Below are 24,035 nucleotides of genomic sequence, written 5' to 3' on the forward strand. Positions count from 1 at the left end.
CTGATACGAACAGGCAAGAACTATCTCTGCAACCAGATCTTACCGGGTTAAGAGACTATGGATCAGCCACAGTTCATTTTCATCCAGTGCCCAACTAGGGTAAGGAGAATGCCTGGCAGAGTTTCACCATTTATGTAAGCCCCATTTTTCAGTTGATGGCACACTTCCCCGAAGACATAAGATCTTTGATACGTCTTAGGAATCTGAGAAACTCTGTTAAATCTGTGCCCTTAAAAATTATTTATGTGGCATCAGGTCATATAAATTCTGGATTTCTGCTTACAGTCCCCAGACAAATGTTTTCCAGTTTATTGTTGACCTCTCCTGGATATGAGAACACACTGAGACTGTTTTGTCTCCATGCCTTTCCTTGTGCAGGGCAGATGAACACCCTTGGGTATCGGTGGACCTGAAACCGTGCCTCGGCTTCCCACCCAAAAGAAGCACACCTTACCTGAATGACCCGCCTCTCCTGCACGTGCAAAGCTTGAGCTGGGAATGCGGTCAGAGCAGGATTTCTCACAAGACGTTCTTTATTGCTGGTTGGGTGGATAAAATAATGAGCAGTTGTTTCTGTGGTATTTTAGCCGTTACACTTTTGGTCCTGGCCAGAACAGAGGAACTGCAGAGAAGAGCATGTTTCAAGTAATAAATTTAAACATTTTGAAACTTGAGGAAAAAAAGGTGAATTAAGATGAAGCCAAAGATTCAGTTTAGATCTTGTTTAATCCAAACCAGGATATCCATCCCTGACAAAAATGTCGACCACGGCTATTTTTTTGGCACCATGTCTGTTCCCTCCCCGCCCTGCTTTCTTGGAAGTCACTGTGCTCTGGCTCTTCAATTAGAGATGGATAATTGATGCAATGCAGACTGGAAAAAGCTTATCACGCTGCATTATTTGTTCCACCACTGGAGCCCTATCACCACTGTGAAATCTATTTCTGCAAGTTTGAAAGAGTCTTGGATAAACCACCAGGCTATCCCGTCTGGGACTGTCGACAGCCTGATCCAGGCAGTTTGTCACGGACCCTTGAAAATGGCATTGACGGATTGAAGGGATCTGTGTCTCCAGAGCATATTTTGGAGTGAGGATTTGCGCAGATGGGCTGGTGGAGGCTGCGCTGTGTTGTGGAGGATGACTTGGACTGCGGCTCTGCTGGTAGCTGGGAGCTCAGGCCTGAATTTCTGCACGCTGCTGATCCTTTTGTTTAGGGGATCCCTTAACTTAGGCATATGGAGGGTGGGAAAGGTGCTTTTTAGGCTGTATAAAGTGTAGGGATGAAATATCAGCGGCAGCCCAGGGCTGCTGGAGCACATCGCCGCAGGGTACCTCCCTGGGCAGTGGGGGACTAAGGGCAGGTGTTGGGTGGCAGAGAGACAGGACCTCAGCCCCAGCTCTCATACTGGAAAGAAAATGTCAGTGTCAAGCAAGGCATAGAGGATTTCCTGATTGATGTAAAAGTCAAAGTTAGGGAGGATCCAGACCATTCTGGAGACTCATCTGCTTCAGGTGAGGGCAGAAGCCATGTAATGGAGCTGGAACTGCCCCATTCTCCTCCTCCGACCGTAACTGACAGCTCCCTATAACCAGTGAGGAAAACACCTAAAAACACAACCTCATTCAAGGAACTGGTGTAAGTGCAAACTACACACAGCTTGGGTGTCACAAAACAAACCGCCCAAAGCACTCACTGGACCATCGCCATCCGCAGAGCTCCGTGGTAGCACATTGCAGGAGAAGAAAATGTTTGGCCACAGAGAAGATGTTGCACAGACTGTGAGTGTAAACCCTTTTTGGGTGCACAACACTTGGAAAGACCTGTGAACCTGCCTTCCCCTTGGTAGCCCATTTCTGGAGGCTCCCTTGGGGAGGAGGGTTGTGGATTTTGCCTGGATTCGTGTTACTGAATGAAACTCCTGCAGAAACAAGGAAGCCTTCAATGAAAATACTTCATTTGTTCCTGTGGGTTTGCAGTGGTCAGCACGGAGTGGGAAAAGGCTTCAAAGCCATTTTCTTGGACTAGATGACCTTTAAAGGTCCCTTCCGACCCAACACATTCTATGATTTTCTATGATTTCTTCCCATCATGCTGAGTATGTCTCAGGGGAGATTGCTTGTGAAATAGCAGGTGCAGATTATCTCCGTGACCAGTATGGAGGAGTCATCACTGCAAAAAGGATTATTTCTATGTGAAGGAACTGTAAATGTTTAATTACAGACACAATCCTGCCTGGGACACAGCAGGCTTTTTTATTTCTTAATTTTAATCGCTTTTTTTTGCTGCCTCTTGAAATGGTGGCCTGCAGTTTTACATAACAACCTCACTAATAACCCACTTTCCCAATATCAATATGAAATAACACAGTAATAATAGTCACCTTTCTCACAGAGCAGAGTTTTTGCTTGCAGAGAAGGTGGGAAGCTGCTTTCACCCAGCAGTTATTGCATTTTAGCTGATATCTCATTATCTGACATAAACAGATCCATGTGCTTCATTTCATGTTAAGCTGTTGATAACCAGATAGAGGTATACCCTGCTGCCAGAGACCGACCAGCGAAAGGTAATTACGGCTGAGCTTGATCTCAGCCATCAAAGGCTGGAAGGGTGATGCCGGGTGTGCAAAGACACAGCGAAGAGGCAGGGAAGGGCTCTGATTTTCTTCTCTCTGTCGGCATGCCTGCAATGCACACCAGCCCTGCAGCTAAAAGCAAAACCAAGCCTTTTAGGTCGGTCCTTTTCTCATCTCCCGATCAGTAGGCTCTGTTCTTCTCAGCATCAAGCATTTTCAGTGATTTATTCCGGTACAAAGTGAATTCAAAGCACTGCTATTTTGATGTCCTCTTATTTTAGATTCAGTTCACACATCTGGACAAGTGTATTTCACAGTTTAGAGATCAAGAATCGGTTCCTCCATTGCTTTTTACTTGTGAGTCCAAAATTTCTGCCTGTTGACAATGATTTTGTGGGCCAGCTATTCCTTGATGAAGGCACAGAGGGGAATGGTGGGCAGCAAAGATTTCTGCAGATGGGATTCCGTTCAAAAGATTGGAAATGAAAGAGCAAAGTCTAAACTCTATTATTAATTTGGACCAAAAAATGTGTGTAGCATGAAACCACCAGAGCCGTGATGGGTAGGAACCAGGTGGACTCTATTAGAAAGCGAGGAAGGGAATCTTTCTTCTTTCTAATAGCTGACAAAAAACATGCTTGTTTCAGCTTTTGCATGAAATGATAGATGGGGGCTTTGAAGCCCAAATCTCTTTGGTTTTATTCCTCCTCCCTTTGGGATATGGGTGCTGTGGATGTTCATTACTCACGGTGGAAACATTTGCCACAGGAAGCTCCTGGAACAGAGTTTGGAAAGCCATGAAAGCCCTAATGGCAGCTGAGAACATCAGTGCTGTCCAGTACTTGCTGAATCAAATTATTAAGTGCCAAGATAAATTAATGTTTGTCTCTGAGTCATTCCCAGTTTTACAGAGTCCAGGGTTTTCAAACTCTCTTCCTACCAAGAAAATTCTCTCTCCTTGAAAAAGAAACCCCATTTTGGTGGCAGCAGCTTCCAAAATCTGGAACTGTGTTTTCAGAAGTCTTGCTTCACTCTCCAGTGAATTCCCTTCCATCTTTCCTTGCCCAGTGAAATAACTGGAATATTTACATTTGTTTTTAAATCAGGATTTTCAGTAGTCATAAAGCATAGGCTAACAAGTCTCTTCTTCAAGGCTATTTAGTTAATTAATATTTATACACTGAAGCGAGGCTTAAGAGCTAATCTAGGAATCGTTATTCAATGATCCTGAACACCTGACTTAAGAATCCAAGATTTCACTGAAACTGCATTATGATTCCTGCTGTTACAGCTTCACCATCGTTCAAGCACTTCCTCACCATCATTCAGCAACCACCGATTGTCCACCCCTTCCAGCACCTACCAGGGTTTGAACGAAAAGCCTTCACATCACAGATCTCCCTGCTGGGCTCATCTTCCATTTAGACAGGAGAGCCACAGCCCCTTTCAAAATCCTTGCTGCTTGAGCCGTATTCTCCTTACGTGGGGTGAAAAAAGAACATTTCCTAGGATTTTATAAGGAAGATTAGGCTTTGTTTCTTCAGATGCTCCATACCTCACCCCATCTCAGTAATATGCCAGGCAGTAAAGTCACATAATGACTGTCCCTTGCAGCTGCAGTCAATGAAGTTGGGGCATTTTAGCAGATATAACTCATTTCCCCTGTTTAGCAGTGCCTGCGGTGTTATGCTTTGCTGCCGTAGCATGCTGGTGTGCTTAAGGCTTTTTACATTATCGAATAACTTAGCACCTCATTTCACTGGTGGGTCTTGGCCTTCTGATTAGTCACATCCTGGTTTGTTCCCAGCATCTCTTTTGGAGTGCACTGTCTGTTTTCCTCCCCAAAATTAAGCTTTGGCAATATCTGTGGGTCATTAGCTTCAGAGAATACCTTCTGGATGGATGAAACCTTCATCACCAGCCCAACAGGCCCCTTGTGCTCATGCAGCCTTAGCCTCATGCTCTGAAAACAACCACTGCACCAAAGCCCTCATGTTTTGTCAGACAACTGAGCAGGAAGAAAAAGAAAATTGAAAAATGAGGGATAATTTAGGGCCACAGAACACCCCCAGAGATCACAGAGGAGCCCCAGCCAAACGCTAAGCAGGCTGGTCAGCCTGGAACAACTTGAGTATGACCAGTCCATCACACTGCGGGGCCAGGGATCACTACCTGGGGCCGATGCCTTCAGTAATGTTGTTGCAGCCAACAGTAGTACTGGTGAAGTGTTTCTCACAGACCAAGGAGATATTTGGTCTTGGGAAGGCTGGGTGTGCATGTGTATGTGGATGCATTTACAGAGCTGCATTCTGCATCTGTGGCTTTCTAGAGGATACTAGTGGGTGGTTCAAAAAAATATAATATGGATATTATCATACATATATAATTCGATTCTTTTAGTCTGAAATAAGCCCCCAGTACATTTATATTTACTTGGCAGCGAAGACATGAAACTTGGTTTGGCAGTTGCATTTAGCAAAACACTGGGAACTCAAGGGAAAAAATATTGCCTGACTGAGAAGGTTGAACTAATGCTGAGAAACGGGGCTCTGTGAATCTGGATTCAACCCAGTTTTTCAGAGCTACTTACTCAGTCTCCTTCCACCGTTGGCCAACTGACAGAAATTCAATATTTTTCTTTTAGTGAATGAAAAGCATAGTCAGAAACAGCCATTGGGTCAGGATCATATGCAAAAGCTCCTCTTGTGCTTTTGTTTCCTAATTGCTCTTGGAAGGATTTTTCGGACTGGGCTGACGCAGTTGTGTGTGTGAATTTCCTGGCAAATAAGGAAGGTGACTGTGTCCAAAAGACATTTAAGAGTGTGAATTCACAGCCTTTCCATGTCTAATCAAGGAGCGTAAACCATTAGCCACATGTTCTCCATTTCCATCACATTTTTTCACACTTAAACAAAAACATGCCAAAGAAAAGGTGCTACATTTTTTAATGCCCCCAAATAGGAACCACGGGAGTCCGTTAAATGCTGTGGTCATTTCCAGCATACAAATCAATTTTCCTTGTGGTGGTGAAGTGGTGAATAATGCCTGGTTTGTTTAAAGGAGCATGACTGATTTTGGATGAAGGATCCTGTCACTTTGGCATTTTCAGTTTTATTTATTGCACGCAACCATATAAAACCTGGTACTGGTCTCAGTGCCAGGCTTACTAGTGGAAAAGCTGAAAGGACCACATAACTCCTGGTGCAGCAAAGAGGTTCTACTTCTGCAAGGCATTTGCTGGACTCCTGAAAATTTATTTTGAATAACATGGCAGAGAAGGATTTCATCAGTTGGCATCTACTGGCTTTATTTTTTCTTCCATTTTGCCTGTGTCAAGATGAATACATGGAGGTGAGCAGAAGATCTTATAAACCAGTGGCCAAAGTATTGCAAAGTCACCACCAGACTGGCCATAAAGGTTCCAGAAGCAGGGAAATATTGAAACAGCGGAGTCAACTTATAGAGTGGACTGTTGATAATAGCACTTCTACAGACCAAAAAGTCCTGAGACCAGAGGTAGATGATGTAGAACTGACTACCTCAGATAGAGTCCAGGTACTCTGAATTAATCTTCTAAAGATTTATTTAAAGCTAATGAGATTTTTTTTTTTTTTTTGCTAAGAGTATTAGTGATATATTTATGAAATTATTTTTATTAAAGCTGTGTATTGGTCTGTATCCTGCTGGGTTGCTTTATAGGATCTTTTAATGAGCTGGTAGAACCAGCAGTGGTTGGGGACACGGGTTTCAACATAGACAGCAGCCCTTTGTTTTGCTGAAACTGTGATCCTGTGCAATCATATGTTCTGATATACAGTCTCCTAATTATTTCAAGGTAATACTTATTTAATATATTGAAGTTTTAGATTCTGTTAACTCATTTGAATGTGAAGGAAAATTACAGGATTTATAATGGTATTTGGAAAGATTCAATTAGCAGAGAATAACTTTACTTGAAAATGATGTATATAGAGTATATTCTTTTGAGCTTGAGACAAACAATGAAAGTCTGAGTGTTCAAAAAGTTTATTCTAAGCCATAGCTTATAAAAAAGAGATACTAATGTAATAAGTAAATTCAACAATATAGATCAACTTGACAGTTTCAGAGGAAAAAAGACTCGAAATGAAACTCTAAATCATCCCTAGTATCTGCATTTTAAACTGGGAATCTTTTTATACCTTTTATATGGCATTTTAGATATTATAGTCATTAGCTCACAGCAAAGGGAAAATGGCATCATTTGATTATACATAAAATATTGCAGTTCAATTTAAAGGGAAAAATCTGAAGGGCAGAAGATGAAGCTTTTTCTAGCACTAGGCAAAACAAAATTCCACTCAAAGTTTTCGTTGATTAATGTTTTCAGAAACAAGAACATGAGTGGTTTTTTCCTATTGCTGATACAAATGTTTGAATCCTGTATAGTTCATATTTCATCATTTGTGCTTTAAAGCTCTTTCAGATCATACTATGATATTTTGAATTCCAAAAATCATGGACATGCAGACAAGTGTTGAATAATAACCTACTTCATGGTTAGCAGAGGGGAGATTTGATTTTAATCCTGTCCTAGGCTTGAAGAACTGAAACATATCCAAGTATGGGAATAGGTTTAATATACCACTATATTCCCTGGTTTTAAATTGTATAGTGCTTTGCATTTCATATTTCTTGGGCAGGAGTTATATGTTCCTCCAGTGCACTCAGCAAAATAGATATTTAACTGTAGGTATGTTAAATTGCATTTGCAGTACATAAACAGTGTAAACCATCAGGTACATAGTCCAATGAGCCAGCTAGTGTGTGTGTACCTTTTTACTGCAGAGAGAATTGTGCAGCTGCATGCTACAGACTGTGTGTTATTGGTACTTAAAGAAGATTCCCCTTTAGCTCAATATAATTTCCAATAATGCAGGATTGAATACAAAATTACCACTCTTTTAGGGGTCAAGCTGTCCCTCTCAGAAAGTGTCGCTGTGTTTGGGGTGCATGTGTCTCTCATCAGAGAGTTTAATCCAACATGTTTGGAGTTATCTGCTGGGGAAAGAGGTTGTGACATTAAAACTGAGCCCAGCGAGTCTGAGTACAGCTGATGGCAGTCATTTACCTGCCAGACCTGCTCTAAGAAGCAATCTTTGCTGGGGAAATGATGCAATTTTTGGCTTACTGAAATGAAATGGAGCACTAGCAGATGCTTGACACGGATAATCCATCACAGTGTGGCTGACACAATAGGTATTTTCCATCTCTAGACTCCAGGGTTTTCGAGGCAGAGGAGGAATGAAGGTGGCACAGACATGTTTTAGTTCATGTAAAAAACTTTTCTCTTCCCCTTGAGATATCTGAAAGCTGTTTCACCCCTAAGTCCCTAGTTTCTTACTTGTCTTAGCTCTGGCTGGAGAATTTCACCCTCTTGCTAAAGGGTTTTAACAGTCCCATTCCTTGTTATGGAATAGAGACAACAGCATTTGGTTTTGCTGCACTGGGTACAAGGCCAGTTTTCAGGCTATTAGTAACTTATGTAAAATATAATGTGCATTTCTGAAGCACAAGAACTCCTAGTGACTGGGGAAAGCCATGCCAGACACATTCTTTCTTTTGAGGTTGCTCTTTGAGAACCTTCAAGTACCCCTCAACCTAATGGTGTTTCACCCTCATTTTTGCAATTTTGGTTTGTTTAATTCTTAGGTAAAAAAGGGGCCTTAGTGCCACAGAGACATGTTATTTTGCATTCAGAACGGGAGCCAAGAATAGTGGATGTACAATGCTTGTCTCCTGCATTGTCTTAGACAATATAACAGAAACCCATAAAATTAAAAAGGAAGTGGAAAAGGGCTGGGTCTCCAGTTATGGTTTGTTCACACCTTTAAGTTAAGGGAATTTTATAGACTATCTGTTGCCTATGACTGCCTCCTACATACTAAATCAGGAAATTCAGCAAACAGCCTCAGAAATATTTCCAGTTTTCTATCTGTATTAGGAAATCAAAATGACAGATGCATTTCACAAGCTCCTAAATCATATTCATGTTCAGAGAGAAATGCCAAAGATTCATTGTGTGATAAAATTTATGTACAAATGGCTGCATAGGACACCTTTGGCAAGTAGATCGTCATTAATCCCTTTGTCCCATTTGAGTGTAATTTTACTTTAGGAACAGGTTTTTCCTTTAAACGTACTCTTCATGAAATTCTCTGTTTTTAGAGATTAAAAGAGTTATCCTGAATATTCATTGTTCTTAGCAGCCAACTGTGAACACTTTTTTCCCTCCCAGTCAAAGGATTAGTAAAGATAATAAGTTAATACTACTTTATGACTTGCATAAGTAGTTATTTTGAAGTCAGTGGAAGTGTTCTCATACAACCAGGCTGGCAGGACTTGCCTCATTTCACGTGTAATAACCTGCTGAGCTTTTTGAGAGGTAACAATGCCAAACAGCATTTGGTTATGACCAGCACTAGAATCTGTTTTATGATAACATAGCTGGTTAGCTAATAACGTCATTCAGGATTTCAGTGAATTGGGAAAAAACCCAAACCTTACCTGCATAGAGAGGGTCTCACATACCATCCATTTTACTGGAGTCATGCCTTCCCTTACCTGTAACCCACAGTTCTATGTCTTCGGATATTTCTAGGCTGATATGACTTATTTGCTCTTGACAAATACATACACAGTTTGCCTTCTCATTTAATATGAATATGGAGCACTATCAAAAAAGAGCTGGAGATTTTGATCTCAGTGCAACACTCAACATTAGCATTTCAGGTGGTGCAAAATGCTTGCACCATTCCAGCCCCTCTTGTACTTGGTTCCCTTCAAGGACTGAAAATGAGCCAAAACTAGGGCTACTTCTTCCCTCATATTAGGAAAGCTTTAAACTGTATATCTGGTGATTGTCAGTTATGTTCTTCCTACCAACTGGGAGAGATAAAACAGCAAGAAAGATACAAACAGGTTCTCTAGGAACAAACAGTCCAAGAGGCAGAACTCATTTTTCTCATAAAATATAGACCTTATCAAGGAATATGGTAAAAAGCATAGCATTGACCAAAACCCCAGAAGTATAAAGCCCTCTGCCCACTGTCAAGTCTTAACATTTCCATAACTTTTTGAATATGAAGCATAATTGTTGAGCTGCCTGGTCAGCCTTTATTCCCATGGTAGCTCCACTGGCTGTGGTTCCAGATGGAGAGGGCATGTGTCTGTACCACTGGAGGAGTTGCAGTATTTTGATGATATGAACGGGGTTTTCTGTATCCATAAACATGAAGTCCCAAGTCTCTCAAAATTAATGTCTGGGGGTGTGCTTGGTATTGTTCAAAACGTGGGCAGAGTCTTTAGTGTTTCAGATCAAGCCAGCTGATGACCCTGAGGGCAGGAATACACCACATCTCATTTGGCAGCTCCCATCCCACCAGAGGCTGGTTTGCTGCTGTTAAACCAATAGGTCTGCATTAAGCAAGTAATTTGAGGACAATAAAGACAAGTGAAAAGAAAGGGAAGGAAAACAAACAGTAGAATGATTAGAGAAATGTAGCAGTCAGACTGGTGTAACTATCCCCCCCGCCAGAATTTGAGAACTGCAGATTTGCACCTCCGGATAATAGCAAAGAATTGTAGGCAAAAAGAAACAAAGAATTAGAAATGAGAAGGAGGTAGAGAAATAAAATCAAACCATGGACCTCTACCTTGGCTGACCAATCAGAAGATTTGCGAGGGCTAAATCATCGCAACAGGCTAGTTATGAAATCCAGCCAGGATTGAATGAGACTCCATTAGTATAAATACAATAATTTGGGAAAGCAAAGCACTGAAACAGAACTATTATTATAGTAGCTGAGCTGTGTATAATAAACTCATTAGTTTGTTTATGCTGCTATATTAGTTTCAGCATATTCATAGTTTCAGTAACAGATTTTCATCGTTACAAACCCACAACTACAAATAATCAAACGTCCATAACACCAGGTGGTTGTGGTCAGTTCAAATTTTTGTCATGTGTCTTGGCACTTTTTTAGGTTCTCCCAACTTCTGTAGGTTGTAAATATGCAAGGCTGGGGCCATGAACAGGAATATGCTGCATGGGCACTTTTTAACATCTCCTTTGGGTGGTCCAACACAGTTTTATTCATGTTTAGTGGAGGATACTTCATTGCTGAAGGTCAATGAAGTCCCTTGTGTCCTACCACTCGTTGTACATAGGCTTGTTTGTCAAGAAAGTTCAGCTGAAACGTGGGATCAGTGAAAAGCAGGATACGAACCTAACTGAAATATCCATCTAACTTTCATTACTTGGTATTATTTTATTTTCAAACCCCTCATTATTTGACAGGACAAGTTGGGTTTTTTTAATACTCATACAGCTCTTAGAACACTTGATGAGCTATTTCCTTAAATCTTCCAAAAATAACATCTTCAGGGACAACCCAAATATGGGAGATTTCAGGCCAGATAAGAAGAGTTTTGAAAACTTAGCAAATGTATAAACAGAGAATATATAATGAAGACCCTGTAACCGACATGCATATGATTGATGCCCTCCGTGAATGAGCTATTTAAAGCTTATTTTTGTGCACTTAGCCCCCACAAACCGGACCGCAGAATCCAGACTGTAGTTCCTGCTGCCGTGGTGACTTTGGAGTTCGACTCTACCAAGGGCCCCCAGGACCTCCTGGGCCCCCTGGGATGCCAGGTAAAGATGAAGTTTAATTGATTTTTTGATCAGTCTAATTACAGGCTATAAATTACAGGCTGTTCTATGAAATATCAGAGAATGGTCCAAACATCAGTATTTGGGGACAGATTCAGAAGCAAGATTTTCCTGTAACTTCTGGGGAGATTTTCAGAGATTTTCAGTTAGACTCTAAAGTCTTTTCCAGTGAAAACGCATTTATTATTAAAATTCAACTTTCACAAATTCATGCTAAAAGTAATCTCATTACATTTCTACGGCAAATTGGTCTCTCAAAGCAGCATGAAGCCTCCATTAAAGTTGGAAGAACTTGTTCCCTGGAGTTGATTATTATGGTTACCTTTGAATATCTGGCTACGCTATTGTGTACTGTATTCAGTAGCTTTTTTTCATCTAGCATACTGCTAGCCAATATTTTACACAGACACACATGCTTCTGTTCTGTCGTAGAAATGCCTTCTTTTCCTTCCTTCTTCTTTTCTTCCATAATAAAAAGTACCTTTTTTTTTTTTCCATTAGAAATGCACACAGAAGAACAGGATACACAAGAAAGGGGTATACTTCTATCTGATAACTGGTGTGGAAAAAGAAGAGCCTAGAGAAGGGAAAAAGATAGTTAGTTGCATTTTGGTGTAGGTTTGTTACAGCAGCTACCTTCAGGGACTTGAAAATCACGGTTCCTAAAGCAGATGTATAATGTAAACGAACATGTCACTGACTGGCAGATTTGTCTCATCTTCAAAAGCTTACGTCTTCTGTTATCACAGTAAAAATGCAATTTCATAATCCTTCTGTCTCACAAATGTACTGACAGTAACAGACATGACATAACGACACACACAAAAAATTTAATGTAGTGATTTTTGGTAGAAACAGTTTGCAGTAACAGTTAAATCTGTCTGTTATGAAGTAAAATCTGAGTGAATGAAGTGTTTCACTAACTACCTTCAGCTAGCAAAATATTAAAATAAATTGTTACTTCAACATATTTTGGGTATTCAGCAAAATAAGGTCATAGGTGTATTTGGTATTAGCCTGATGTAAGATATTCATGCATCAACCTTTATAAAAATACTACTGACCATTACAGAAGAAAGAAAAGTCTAATGGTGAGGCCTCTTGTGCAGAAATATTGCATTACATAGTAATAAACTGTTGGCCTCTTAGAAGTGGGACACAATTTTGAATGAGGCCCACACGTTCAAGGCTGCAGTGGACCTACTGGGGCACAGCCCAGCCCCAGCTTTGCCCTTTCCTGATGCGAGGATGTATCTCAGTCACACCTTCTTGTCACCGCAGGATGCCACAAACATACGGCCGACAGCCACCTTCTGCACCCTGTAATTTCTCTCTCTCCTTCATCTGCTGCATTTTGTATCACTGTGCCCGTCGGGGGAACGACAACAGCTGCTTTTCCCTTGATTGAATCAAATGTCGCTCGCAGACTTCTGTTCTGAACTGGTAGAGAAGTAGTTCTGGCTTCACTTTGGCTGTACTTTTCTTCTGGCTATACTTTACAAGAGTAAACTTTCTTGTTATTTTTAAGAGTTATCGATTTCTCTACCCAAACAAGTTTGCTTAATTTCTTCCACCATTTAGCTTCCTTGTTTGAAGTGAATTTTTTTTCTCTATACAAAAACTCTGAAGAATCACTTAATCATTAGACTTGACCTCAAACAACACCATTCTTGTAAATTCATAACCACAGTGACTAATCAGAGAACAAGCAGAGTGGCAAAGAATCTAATTTCAGTTCAGGAAGACTTAGAACAATGATGACACTAATTAATCCCCTGAGTAATTAATTGAAAGGTCAGGTTTTTGCTTCAGGTATGCATAATAATTGCTCAGTGATTCTAGCCAACTTCAAAATTTTGTCAGTCGCATTGACGTTTGCTGAGTAAATTTCCTCAGTAAACATCAGAAAGTAAGTAATACTGCAGATGCAGGAATATGTTTTTATAATGACCTCTTTTACAAGAAACCATCTCAGAAAAGCTTCATTATAAAATTTTTGTCTTTCTTTAAATTTAGGAACATACAGTCAATCGACCCCTTGAAGCTAACCAGCACCCTGAGAATGCACACTCTCTTGGGTGTGGCACAGACGGGTCATTTGGCTAGTTTAAGTCTGCAGCCATTCTTTCCTTTGTGTCCACATGTTTTAAAGATAGCAAAACGTTATTCAAAATTATCTTACCCTATCCTAATTAACCTAAAATATCAGGAAAAAAGTTTTTACACAAAAGGAAAAGCAAGAGTGCTTACGCATGCTACCTAGTATGTGTCAACAGGCAGTGGCTTTCGCTTTCCTTGAGCCTCACGTCCACTGAGGTCTTGTCCTTGCACAACTCCCCAACAATGCAATGACTTGAGACATCGGCACTTTATGCAGCAACACCAAGATAGCATGAGGGTTAACTCTTAAATGTCAATCTACATTCTTCTGGAAACTTGCTCATCAAAACCGTCACCTTCAGCTTAACCATACAGCTGTTTCTTATCCGTCACAGCTCAGCCTGGGGTTTATGGTATTGAAAAGTCCATGTGTTGCAAACGGGTGGAAAAAGAGTTTAACAGTTATCTGTTTTAAAACCCATTACATGAAAGTATTTAAGTTAAACAGAAAGCTCTGTTTCCTTTAAGGAAATCATGGAAACAATGGAAATAATGGCGCAACTGGCCAGGAAGGAGCCAAAGGTGAGAAAGGAGACAAAGGAGATATGGGACCAAGGGGAGAGCGTGGCCATCATGGACCCAAAGGCGAGAAGGGTTACCCTGGGATTCCCCCAGAGCTACAGGTACAAAATCTCTGGCTTGTGCTGGCTGCATCAGTTCTCAGGTTATGGTTTTCTTCTCTGAAAAACAGCACCTAACTACTTAAGAAGCAAATCCCCCTGTAATTTAATACAGTCAGAGACATATGTAGCCCTTGTCATGACTGACAAATGTGCTCTGCCAGATCTTCCTGGGAAAGAAAGACATCAGGGATTAGTCTTTCTTTACAGTAAGAATCCAGCTGATAAAGAAGAAACATATATAGTTCACTTTTAGGGCAGAAAGCCAGTATCTGGGTCGTTAAAGGAGAATAGCGGGGACTATCATTTTTCTATAAAGCTTTATCACATACCTAACTACGCTTCCTACAGGATATAAAAAGAATAAAGGAGTCACTCTGGCCCATGCCTCTCAGGTCAGTCAGACTTTGGGAGATTCTCAGAAGCATATGTATCCAACTCCTCAAAGTATGGGGTCAAAGCCTCTGAGTGCAGACAGAAGTCGTCTGGTTTTGAAAAATACGCCTCAGTAGTTTTTGCATGTCTAGATACCTTAAATATGTTGAGAAGCATGTAGGTTCTGCCTGTGAATGAATCACCCAAAAGCCAGATGAGTATTAAAACATGGTTTCAAGCCTGATCTGATAAGCTCTACTGAGGGATGGGGTATATTTGTTTGGGCTCAACACTGTGTTGGCATAGTCCCATAGCTTTTGCCTAAGAGCTTTTTCATATCACAGGAATCTGGCAGAAGACCAAGAGCTTGCGTATATCTATATCTACAGTAGAGTGGAGATGTGGTGTAGTCCTGTTCTTAAGGCAACTAAAAGTAAATGGGATTTGCCTAAATAAGACCCTTGGTTGCTGTGGCAAAGGCGATTTAAGAGTTGCCCACACTGTATATTGCAGTGTAGCAATATACCAGTGGTTCATCTGAAATAGCAGGAAGACTTGACTGTCTCATAGAATCATAGAATGATAGGGTTGGAAGGGACCTCTGGAGATCATCTAGTCCAACCCCCTGCCAGAGCAGGGTCACCCAGAGCAGGTTACACAGGAACACGTCCAGGCAGGTTTTGAATGTCTCCAGTGATGGAGACTCCACCACCTCTCTGGGCAGCCTGTGCCAGGGCTCTGCCACCCTCAAAGGAAAGAAGTTCCTCCTCATGTTTAGGTGGAACCTCCTATGCTCAAGTTTGTGCCCATTACCTCTTGTCCTGTTGCTGGGCACCACTGAAAAGAGCCTGGCCCCATCCTCCTGACACCCACCCTTTAAGTATTTGTAAGTGTTGATAAGATACCCCCTCAGACGTCTTTTTTGCAGACTGAAGAGACCCAAATCCCTCAGCCTTTCTTCATAAGAGAGGTGTTTGAGTCCCCTAATCATCTTGGTAGCTCTCTGCTGCACCATCTCCAGCAGTTCCCTGTCCTTCTTGAAGCGGGGAGCCCAGATCTGGACACAGTTCTCCAGGTGCAGCCTCACCAGGGCAGAGTAGAGGGGGAGGATGACCTCCCTCGACCTGCTGGCCACATTCTTCTTGATGCACCCCAGGATGCCATGGGCCTTTTTGGCCACAAGGGCACATTACTAGCTCATGGCCATCCTGTTGTCTGAGGCTCCCAGGTCTCTTTCACCTGAGCTGCTCTCCAGCAGGTCAGCCCCCAACCTCTACTGGTGCATGGGGTTATTCCCCCACAGGTGCAGCACCCTACACTTGCCCTTATTGAATTTCATAAAAGGCAAGATTTAGGTGCATGGCAAGCCTTTGCGGTGTATCCCTCCTGGTCTCCAGCTGCCATTCTGGAAGGGGCTTCTGTAGGTCGGATCAGCCAGCCCTGTGTCGTGGGATCCTAAAGCACTTCAGACGGCACTAGGTGCATTTCTGTGGGCAAGTGATTGGAGTCAGACAGCCTACATGTGAGGGAAGCATCTAGGCTCCCATTACAATCACTGAGGATCTAGAAGAGCAACTCAATCTGACAGTCACTGGCTGCTTTGGGGCAAATGCAACTTCAGCCACCACAGAGTATATAGATCTCCAGAAACTATAAGGGGGTTTACATCCTCACTCACACGTACACACTTTAATAGAAGTGCCTTAGTCTTGATCTGACTTGTACCCCCTAAACCCAGTTCAACACAGAAGAGACAAAATGGGACACAGCAAACATGCACAAAAAGAAATCCCACATCCAAACACTCTGACTACGGGGGAGACTGAAGTTCTGATTTATTTACACATCTACAACTTTTAGCTGAACAATACTGTTTCCCAATAACAGTCATTTATATATGCCTTTATATCCTCACAAAAGGCATGCAAATTAACAGCAAAATCAACGGTACAACCAAAGTGTGCAGTATGGGAAAATGGCTTTTGATTTCTTGTCATCGTTTATGTTTGAATTCTCCACCCTAGGTTGCATGAAGATGGGATAATTGCACAAAATAAAATTAACAATTAAAATACTTTCCAAAATTACTAGACTTTTGTAATAAAGGAGAACTATTTTAGACATATTCTTAAAGAATTGATCGTAATTAACATTATAGCTGAATATCTTAAAAACATATTTGTTGCAATTACATTCGACATTTGCAATTTTAAAATAAGCTATCAGCATATTTTTCTTACATAAAGATAGTGGTAGTAACTTAATTAAAAACTGAACAATGAAAGAAGATGAACAACAAAGGTTCATATTGCAATACCTATCTTAAAGTAAAATTCCATCACTGTTTTTAACAGATGTGTTTAAAAATTCTTTACAGAGTAAAGCATACCATTCCTTGTTAGCGTTACACTTAAGATTTTTAGAGCGGGGGCAGGTGGAGGAGAAAATACTTGTGAATACATTACTGTTTTAAGTACAGGATTATTTTGAAAAACTTGGCGTGTCTACGTTCATCTGCTATTTCAAAATGAGACCTAGGGAGAAGGGACGTCTTTTTCAACTCTTCTGATCAACCCAAGAAAAGTAGCTTGGGGTCATAGAGAATGTGAAATGGAATCTAGACAAAAAGCAATAAATTCCATCAAGCTGCCATTGCAGCTGCTTTCCTTTAACACATGATGAACTTTGATGTGATCCTGGCTGAGAAGCAAGAAGTTAACAATTTTTTGTCACAGAAAATGCATCCACGCAGGGATAAGGAAAATCAGCCCAAGCTTTCAGCTCACATCTGGAGCTCCTCAGATTACTGGGCAGATGGCTAATGATTTCCATTGTTGGACATGGACTTGCATTTGATTTTGCCTCTTTTGGTTTTGTTCTCATTTGGAGATGAAATCAAAAGAAGTTTGGAGTGTTTTCTTTTAATACTAGTATAGCTGGAATCTCATGAAAAATGTCCTTTTTTTGTTGAGGGGCAGTAAAAAGTGTAATTGAATGCTTCTCATTTCAGAAGTTAAGAGATAGAGATAAAATGCCAAGTCACGACTTGACTGTGTGGCACCCAGGTGCAGCAATTCTGCCAGTGCCCAGCTTACTGACAGTCAGATGGGGGGATCACAGGCTCAGAGCTAAGGGATTCCCCCTTCCCTGCCCCTGCAAGATGAGGGTAACTTCAGTTGTCCAATGTGGGAGGTTTTGCACTGTCTCCTACAAAACATCTTCCACGGCCAATACATCTCACTGCAAGAAGCGTTAACACGAAGTTGAAGAACAGTTTACACTCAGTTCCCTCTTTTGGTCTCCACCACCCTCTAATTGTCATGACTGAGGATACCAGGCAACTGGTAAGAGAAAAAGCACTGAATGTTGAGTCCCAGCAACTGCACTTCTAGAGGACCTCTAATAAAAATGCTTAATGTATCTCTGAAGGTAGTTAGCAAGAAACACTAATGTGCATGGATTTTACCAAGCATTATTTATTTATTACACACATTCAGTTAAAAGCAATATCCAATCTAAATGCATTGGGGAATATATAAAAACTAATTAAATCACTCTTGTCGGAAACACCATCAAGTTTTCAGTACCAGTTTTCCGTTTCATCATTCTAGAGAGACTTGAAAGTAAATAAAATCCCAAACGAAGGTCCTGACCTGCGAACACTTGCCCATACACTTACTTTTACAGTCATGAATAGCCCAATTGAATGTAAGAAGCCTAGTCCTCTTCCAGTTTCATTCAATGGGAGTTTTGTTACTGGTGTTTAATGGCCCTGGAGCAGGCCCTAGAAGAACATCTCTGTCAGGAAAATAAACAGACCGCAAATACAGGAAAAAAAATCTGTAGCTGTGCATTTTGTGAACGACTACCTGAATAAGAACCTATTTTTCCAGGTCGCATTCATGGCTTCCATGGCTACTCACTTCAGCAACCAGAACAGTGGGATCATCTTCAGCAGTGTCGAAACCAATGTTGGGAATTTTTTCGATGTCATGACTGGGAGATTTGGTGCTCCAGTGAATGGTGAGTGTTTGCTAAACAAAATAATGCAATTCTGGGAGCTACAGGGAGAAGTGTGGTCAATAATGATGAGAAACTAGTTCACTGCCTTTGCAGAAGGCACTGATGAGGCTCACTCAGCATAGCTCTTGACACGTACTTTCAAGAAAAATTAAATTGGAAACCAAGCAAGCCAAGAGAGGGCTTGCCAGCCAGCGCGACTAGTGCTTGGCACAAAGGTGGGAGGAAGAGGCATGGCCAGAGCTGGGGAGGGAGCAGAACTATCTGTCTGCTTTGAGACCTTTAGCCCTTCAGCCACAGTGATGAGATAACCGTGGCCTTGATGTTGCAGCAGCAGCATCTTCACAGCTCGCTCCTCTGCCTCCTGCCTCCAGTCACTCTCTTCATTCCCATCTTCCCTCATGCCCGTTCAGCTGTGAGCTGGCCTGCAACGGACGTGTGGCTGGAAATGAGGCATTACTTTTTTTCCTGAGTTATTTTTCAGCTGCATCAATCCCCCATCTTACACAGCTGTGGCGCAGGAAGAACAACAGAAGATGGGGGAGGCAGGGCCATAACTAAAACCATGTCTAAGCAAAGTCTGAAACCACCTTCCTTCACTTGGCCTTTCTCACCCTGCCATTCATTTACTCACTGCTAAGGTAAATGGTATTAAAATAAACAAAAGTCAGGCCCTCCAAGCTTGCTGTAGCACAACTTACTGACAGCTGGGGGCGTGTGTCCTCATAGCTGCTTCCTTTTGAGGTTAATGTGTATGTGGATGTCAATAAACTTTGACCCACAATGATTTAATGACTTTCATGCAAACTCCAAGCTCCCATTGCAGGGTCAGTGCCATAGATTACCGTTCAGGAACCAGGAGCTGGTCTTCTTACCTGGGGGAGCCTTGTAGAGCTCATGACACCTAACATGGTTGTACTGACAACATTGTTGGTGCCTCTCAGACAGAGAAAGAGCTAAAAAGAAAAAGGGTGATGGTAAGGGCGTGTTGTGCAAGAAGAGGAAGCGGTGGCTGTGTCTGCATTATTCAGGGTGTGGTACGGACAGGTGAGCTGCAGTGGGTGCTGCTAAAGCCACTCATGCCCTGCCTGACCTGGGCGAGATGCTGGCTGTCTGACAGCCCCTGAGGCTGAGCCCTGGCTGGCCTGGAGGCTGCCCTTTTGGGAGAGGGCAGGAGCAAGAAGGTAAGGAAAAGAGGTGAGAGAGAGGTCACTACACTCAGCCTCTGGGAATTTCCCTTTGGGTGAGAAGGAAGGGATGAGCAGTCCTGCCATGTTCAAATACAGTCATTTCCCTAGAACAGCATGTGGCTTAGCCCCTGCCATATGCAGAATAAAAATGAATCAGATTTTGGCACACTATAAGCAGAAGCAATATACCCACTGACAACTGGAAGGTAATTCTGGCCTCAGCTACTGTGTTTTCTAAGCAAGAAGCACAAGTCTGTAGCATGACTACCTCCCTCTATGAAGTAAACACATTGTATTTGGTAATCTTTTCAGGGGTGTATTTCTTCACCTTCAATATGATGAAACATGAAGATGTGGAGGAAGTGTATGTGTACCTGATGCATAATGGTAATACTGTTTTCAGCTTATATAGGTAAGTGAAGGGCCAGGCTATATTAACGCAAAAGACATGTTTGCACAGATGTGACAGCTTGTTCACATTTCAAGAAGAAGAAATTCTGTAGGGTAAAATAATCAACAAAGAAAAACGATTGCATTTCACCCTCCTCAACTTGCAGATCTGGACCATACCTGCCACAGATCCCGGACCTAAAATTTAGCCTTGATCACAAGTTCCTCAAAGCTCAGGGGAAAGGAATTAGCACTGCAAGTCAGGGTTGGAGTCCAGTGGTAACATGCTGTCATTCTGCTAAAACGTTATCTTTATCCTCATTTTGTCTGTCATACTCGTAACAGTCTTGTTAAAGATTAAGGGGAGAGCAACTTACTTTAAAGGTGGGGAGCATTTAAACTGCAGCAGTAAGGATAAGTAAGAAGCAAAGGTCCTCCATTTACTGGCTTTGTCATCATTAGCACACTTAGAAAAAAAAAAGGTTTCTGAACTTTTTATTTTATCTGGAGGATCATTGAGAATAGGATTTACTTCTAGCTTATCAACTTCTACAAGGACCAGGTCAACAAGCTTGTAGCCAGATGGGTATCTGAAAAAACAATGTGTTTGGAAAAATCTATTATTTCTTTAATACCAACCAGGGGTCTAATGCTTCTCTCCTAAGCCTGAATAAACAGACACAAAAGCTTAGGTTGATCACACTGGATTTTAGGCACTTAGATGATAGCAGATTCTTTTAAGCTGTCATTTTAGCAGGTTCACTTAAGCAACAAGCAACAGGACAAGAGAAAATGGCCTCAAGTTGCACCAGGGTAGGTTTAAATTGGATATTAGAAAAAATTTCTACACCAAAAGGGTTATCAAGCATTGGAGCAGGCTGCCCAGGGAAGTGGTGGAATCGTCATCCCTGGATGTATTTAAAAGACAGGTAGATGTGCTGTTCAGAGACATGGTTTAGTGATGTTTTTTGTCAGAGTTATGTTGATGGTTGGACTCAATGATCTGAAAGGTCCCTTCCAACCCAGGCAATTCTATGGTTCTTTTAAGCTGTCAAGGTTTTTCCACAGCCTGAACCTGAAGCACCACCAAAGGGTGCTTCAATCCCAGTAGATCTTTCCTGCAAAAGAAAAGGGCCCTTTTCTTTTTCCCCTTGACGCACTGATGTCAGAAAAGGCAACAGTTGGAAGAAAGTGAACCAAGACTCATGCTAAGCCAGCAGGTTAGCCCACATCAAACATATCTACATTCCAACAAAGGGCCTCAGGACGCAGTGAGCTGCCTGTCTCTGCCCACTGCACGTGCCAGGAGCACAACGGCTAATCTCACATGAGACTCCTGACCTGGAGGCATTTAAAATTAGCTGGGATGAATCCAAGGGGAAAAGAGCATCACAGGAAATCTGGAGTGTTGCGATGAATGGGCAGAGTTTTATTTCAAAAACCAAATTTGTTCCTGTGCCCTGGAAAAAAAATGCAAAAGTTAAACTCCCAGAATTTCAGAAAGGAATGAAATGATGCAATTAGGTAAGGTGCAAAATTTGACTAGGAGATCAAATGGAGAAAGATGCCAACACTTCCTCGTAAAGCTGAAAATATGTTGGCAAGCCTTTCAAGGAAGTTTTGCTCAGGATAACAATGTGCTTTCTTGGATTCTTTTTTTTTTTAAAGTTGTTTGCTTGATAATTGATGAGAAACAAAAAGCTGACTTGTTAAAATATTCATCCTCAGCTATGAATCAAAAGGGAAAGCAGACACTTCAGGAAACAGTGCAGTGCTAAAACTTGCCAAGGGAGATGAAGTTTGGCTGCGAATGGGAAATGGAGCCCTCCACGGGGACCATCAACGCTTCTCTACATTTGCTGGGTTTCTTCTTTTTGAAACCAAGTAAAAAAAGAAAGCAAAAACCAATAGATGTTTATCTGGGGAAACTTCTTTTTTGGAACTGGTATTTTTCTCCGGACTGTGGAATAGCATTACAACATTGAAAGATCAAGAAGGCTTGTTTTGACGCAATGCGTTGCTATTTGTGTATCAGAGATGAGCTAAATACATTGGGTAGTTGACACACAGATTTATGGAAGATGGGTTGTATCTAGTGAATCATTTAATGTTGCTATTGCTTTCTTCTCCAAAGGGACTGAAAACAAAGAAAAAGGCATTTAAATAATCTAGAGAGCAGTTCACGGAGTAAAGTCTATTTTGTCTGTAAATATACTTTAGTTAAGTATATGTCAGGAATTGAACAATTGATTCATGCTTTTCTGCTCATTTATTCAGTTCTTATTACCTGTTCATTTAAATGTGCATCACAGAAACAAGCCTGAATGAATTATAAGTAGGCTCAGCTGATACCAAATTTAAAGGAAGAAGTTTTTACTGGACTAGAATGAACTTTACAAATAGAATTAAAAATGTGAAAATAAAGATGTCAAGGATTCAGGTTTATTGCATTCCCATCTCAAACCTCTGAAGATGTATTTGATGTCATTTTTTCATAGATTTTTAGCACATATTTATGCTCGCACTCTCTCTCTTGAAAAAGAGTGCCAGTAATTCTTGCCTTAGTAGCAGCTTGAAGCTAAGGTAACGTAGCCTGCAGTGTGCAGGGAGGGGATCAGACAGGGGAACTGCAATGTTTCTTCCTAGCCTTCAAACTGTTAAAACCTCATGGAACTGAATGCAAGGTGTTTATGCAGAGGCATGTATGTTGGAGAAGTGGGGATACGCCAACAGCACAAACAGAGAAACACACACTTCGTGGATTTGGGAGCTCTCTTAGAAGGATGCACCTTTTAATATTGCATATTTACTTAACGGTGAAGTTGTTGATACAGTTTTCCTAGCAGCCTTCCAAGAACCAATATTTCAGGAAAGGACACTGCAGCCTGGCAAAGCAGCAGCTAACCCAGTTCAATATTTAACTGGTGAAAGCAAACGCTGGCTGGCTCAGAAGTTCTGGTCACAGTAAACCAGGCCATTCTTCAGCATTAATATTTGCCACCGGCTTTTCAAAAATTGGGTACCTGAGATCCTGCCTTGCTATTTTCTTTTCATCTGAATCAGCACCAAATATATTAAGACAATACTGTTTGAATCTATCTTCTGCACATTCTGGCTCTCCACACACAAGCTAATGAAATATAAATTACATTTTAACAGACATTACATTTTAACCTGACAGTATCTGCCATTAATGTATAACAAGCAGGCGGGGTTAGGAAAACATTTATTTGAAATTCTTCTATACCGGATACAGATACCAGTAGCACAAGCATAGAGCAAATGAATAAAAATTTGCCCTATGAATTTGTATGTCCTTGTACACGTTCCTAGTGTATGTAAACCACGTCTTACGATGAAAAATGCATGTTGATACTTGATGATTATGACTTGTGATTTTTTCGTTTTATGCATCAACCACTGAAAATATTAGCTTTAATGAACTGTCATCCGACGAGTTTTGTTGTTTCTTTATGAACTTGGGTCAGGTTTGCACCATATAGGTTTTCAAAACCTGAGATGATGTTATTTTAATAAGCATTTTAGTAAAATTCTGGTGTGTCTTCAAACGAAAACCCATCCAACCAGGTAATCAGACAATGTTATTCTTTTGGAATAAGTGCACAAGTTGTATGAGATATATGGCATCATAAGCTAATGTTCACAGTAGGAAAAATCTTGAAAAAAAAGTACTAGTTCTTGTTGTGTTAGGAATGTTTGCTTACTTTGTAACACGTACATTTATCCAATAAAGATTAATAGTCATAAAACTACACTGGTTTGTTCGTATCTATATTTACCAAGGACCTTACCATTTGGAGACCACGGAGATGTATTCTTAATATGTCTTTTCTAAGCAGTCATTTTGCTACTGAATGGGAGAAAGTCAGCACTAAGGGTCAAAATACATTTATTTTACATGTATATATATACATATAAAATTTAAATCCTTAAGGTTTCCTTCGGGGACTTAACTTTCCTTTATGGCAT

At 41.1% G+C, this 24,035-nt stretch overlaps 1 protein-coding gene across 2 annotated transcripts; it reads left to right on the top strand.

Annotated features, from left to right (window-relative positions):
• The first annotated feature begins 5,736 nt into the window (after window positions 1-5,736).
• C1QTNF3 (C1q and TNF related 3) lies at window positions 5,737-23,818 on the top strand. 2 transcript variants are annotated; one of them, XM_063320063.1, is made up of 6 exons: window positions 5,737-6,129; window positions 11,161-11,272; window positions 13,919-14,073; window positions 18,339-18,468; window positions 19,968-20,067; window positions 21,774-23,818. In XM_063320063.1, exons 1-6 carry the CDS (start codon window positions 5,842-5,844, stop codon window positions 21,931-21,933), a joined length of 945 nt encoding a protein of 314 aa, XP_063176133.1. In that variant the 5' UTR covers window positions 5,737-5,841; the 3' UTR covers window positions 21,934-23,818. The 2 variants fall into 2 exon arrangements, with proteins under 2 accessions (XP_063176133.1, XP_063176135.1); XM_063320065.1 differs by having other exon boundaries at window positions 5,737-5,925.
• The last annotated feature ends 217 nt before the right edge of the window (window positions 23,819-24,035 follow it).

Source organism: Chroicocephalus ridibundus, chromosome Z (assembly GCF_963924245.1).
Source record: "Chroicocephalus ridibundus chromosome Z, bChrRid1.1, whole genome shotgun sequence".
In the NCBI taxonomy this organism is placed as follows: Eukaryota; Metazoa; Chordata; class Aves; order Charadriiformes; family Laridae; genus Chroicocephalus; species Chroicocephalus ridibundus.

What these genes read in the sequence shown, in the direction of transcription:
- C1QTNF3 (XM_063320063.1), top strand. Translation starts at nt 5,842, where the DNA reads ATGGCAGAGAAGGATTTCATCAGTTGGCATCTACTGGCTTTATTTTTT. An exon ending in TGGGCCCCCTGGGATGCCAG is followed by an intron (nt 11,273 to 13,918) that starts GTAAAGATGAAG and finishes GTTTCCTTTAAG; the next exon opens with GAAATCATGGAAACAATGGA. An exon ending in ACTGTTTTCAGCTTATATAG is followed by an intron (nt 20,068 to 21,773) that starts GTAAGTGAAGGG and finishes ATTCATCCTCAG; the next exon opens with CTATGAATCAAAAGGGAAAG.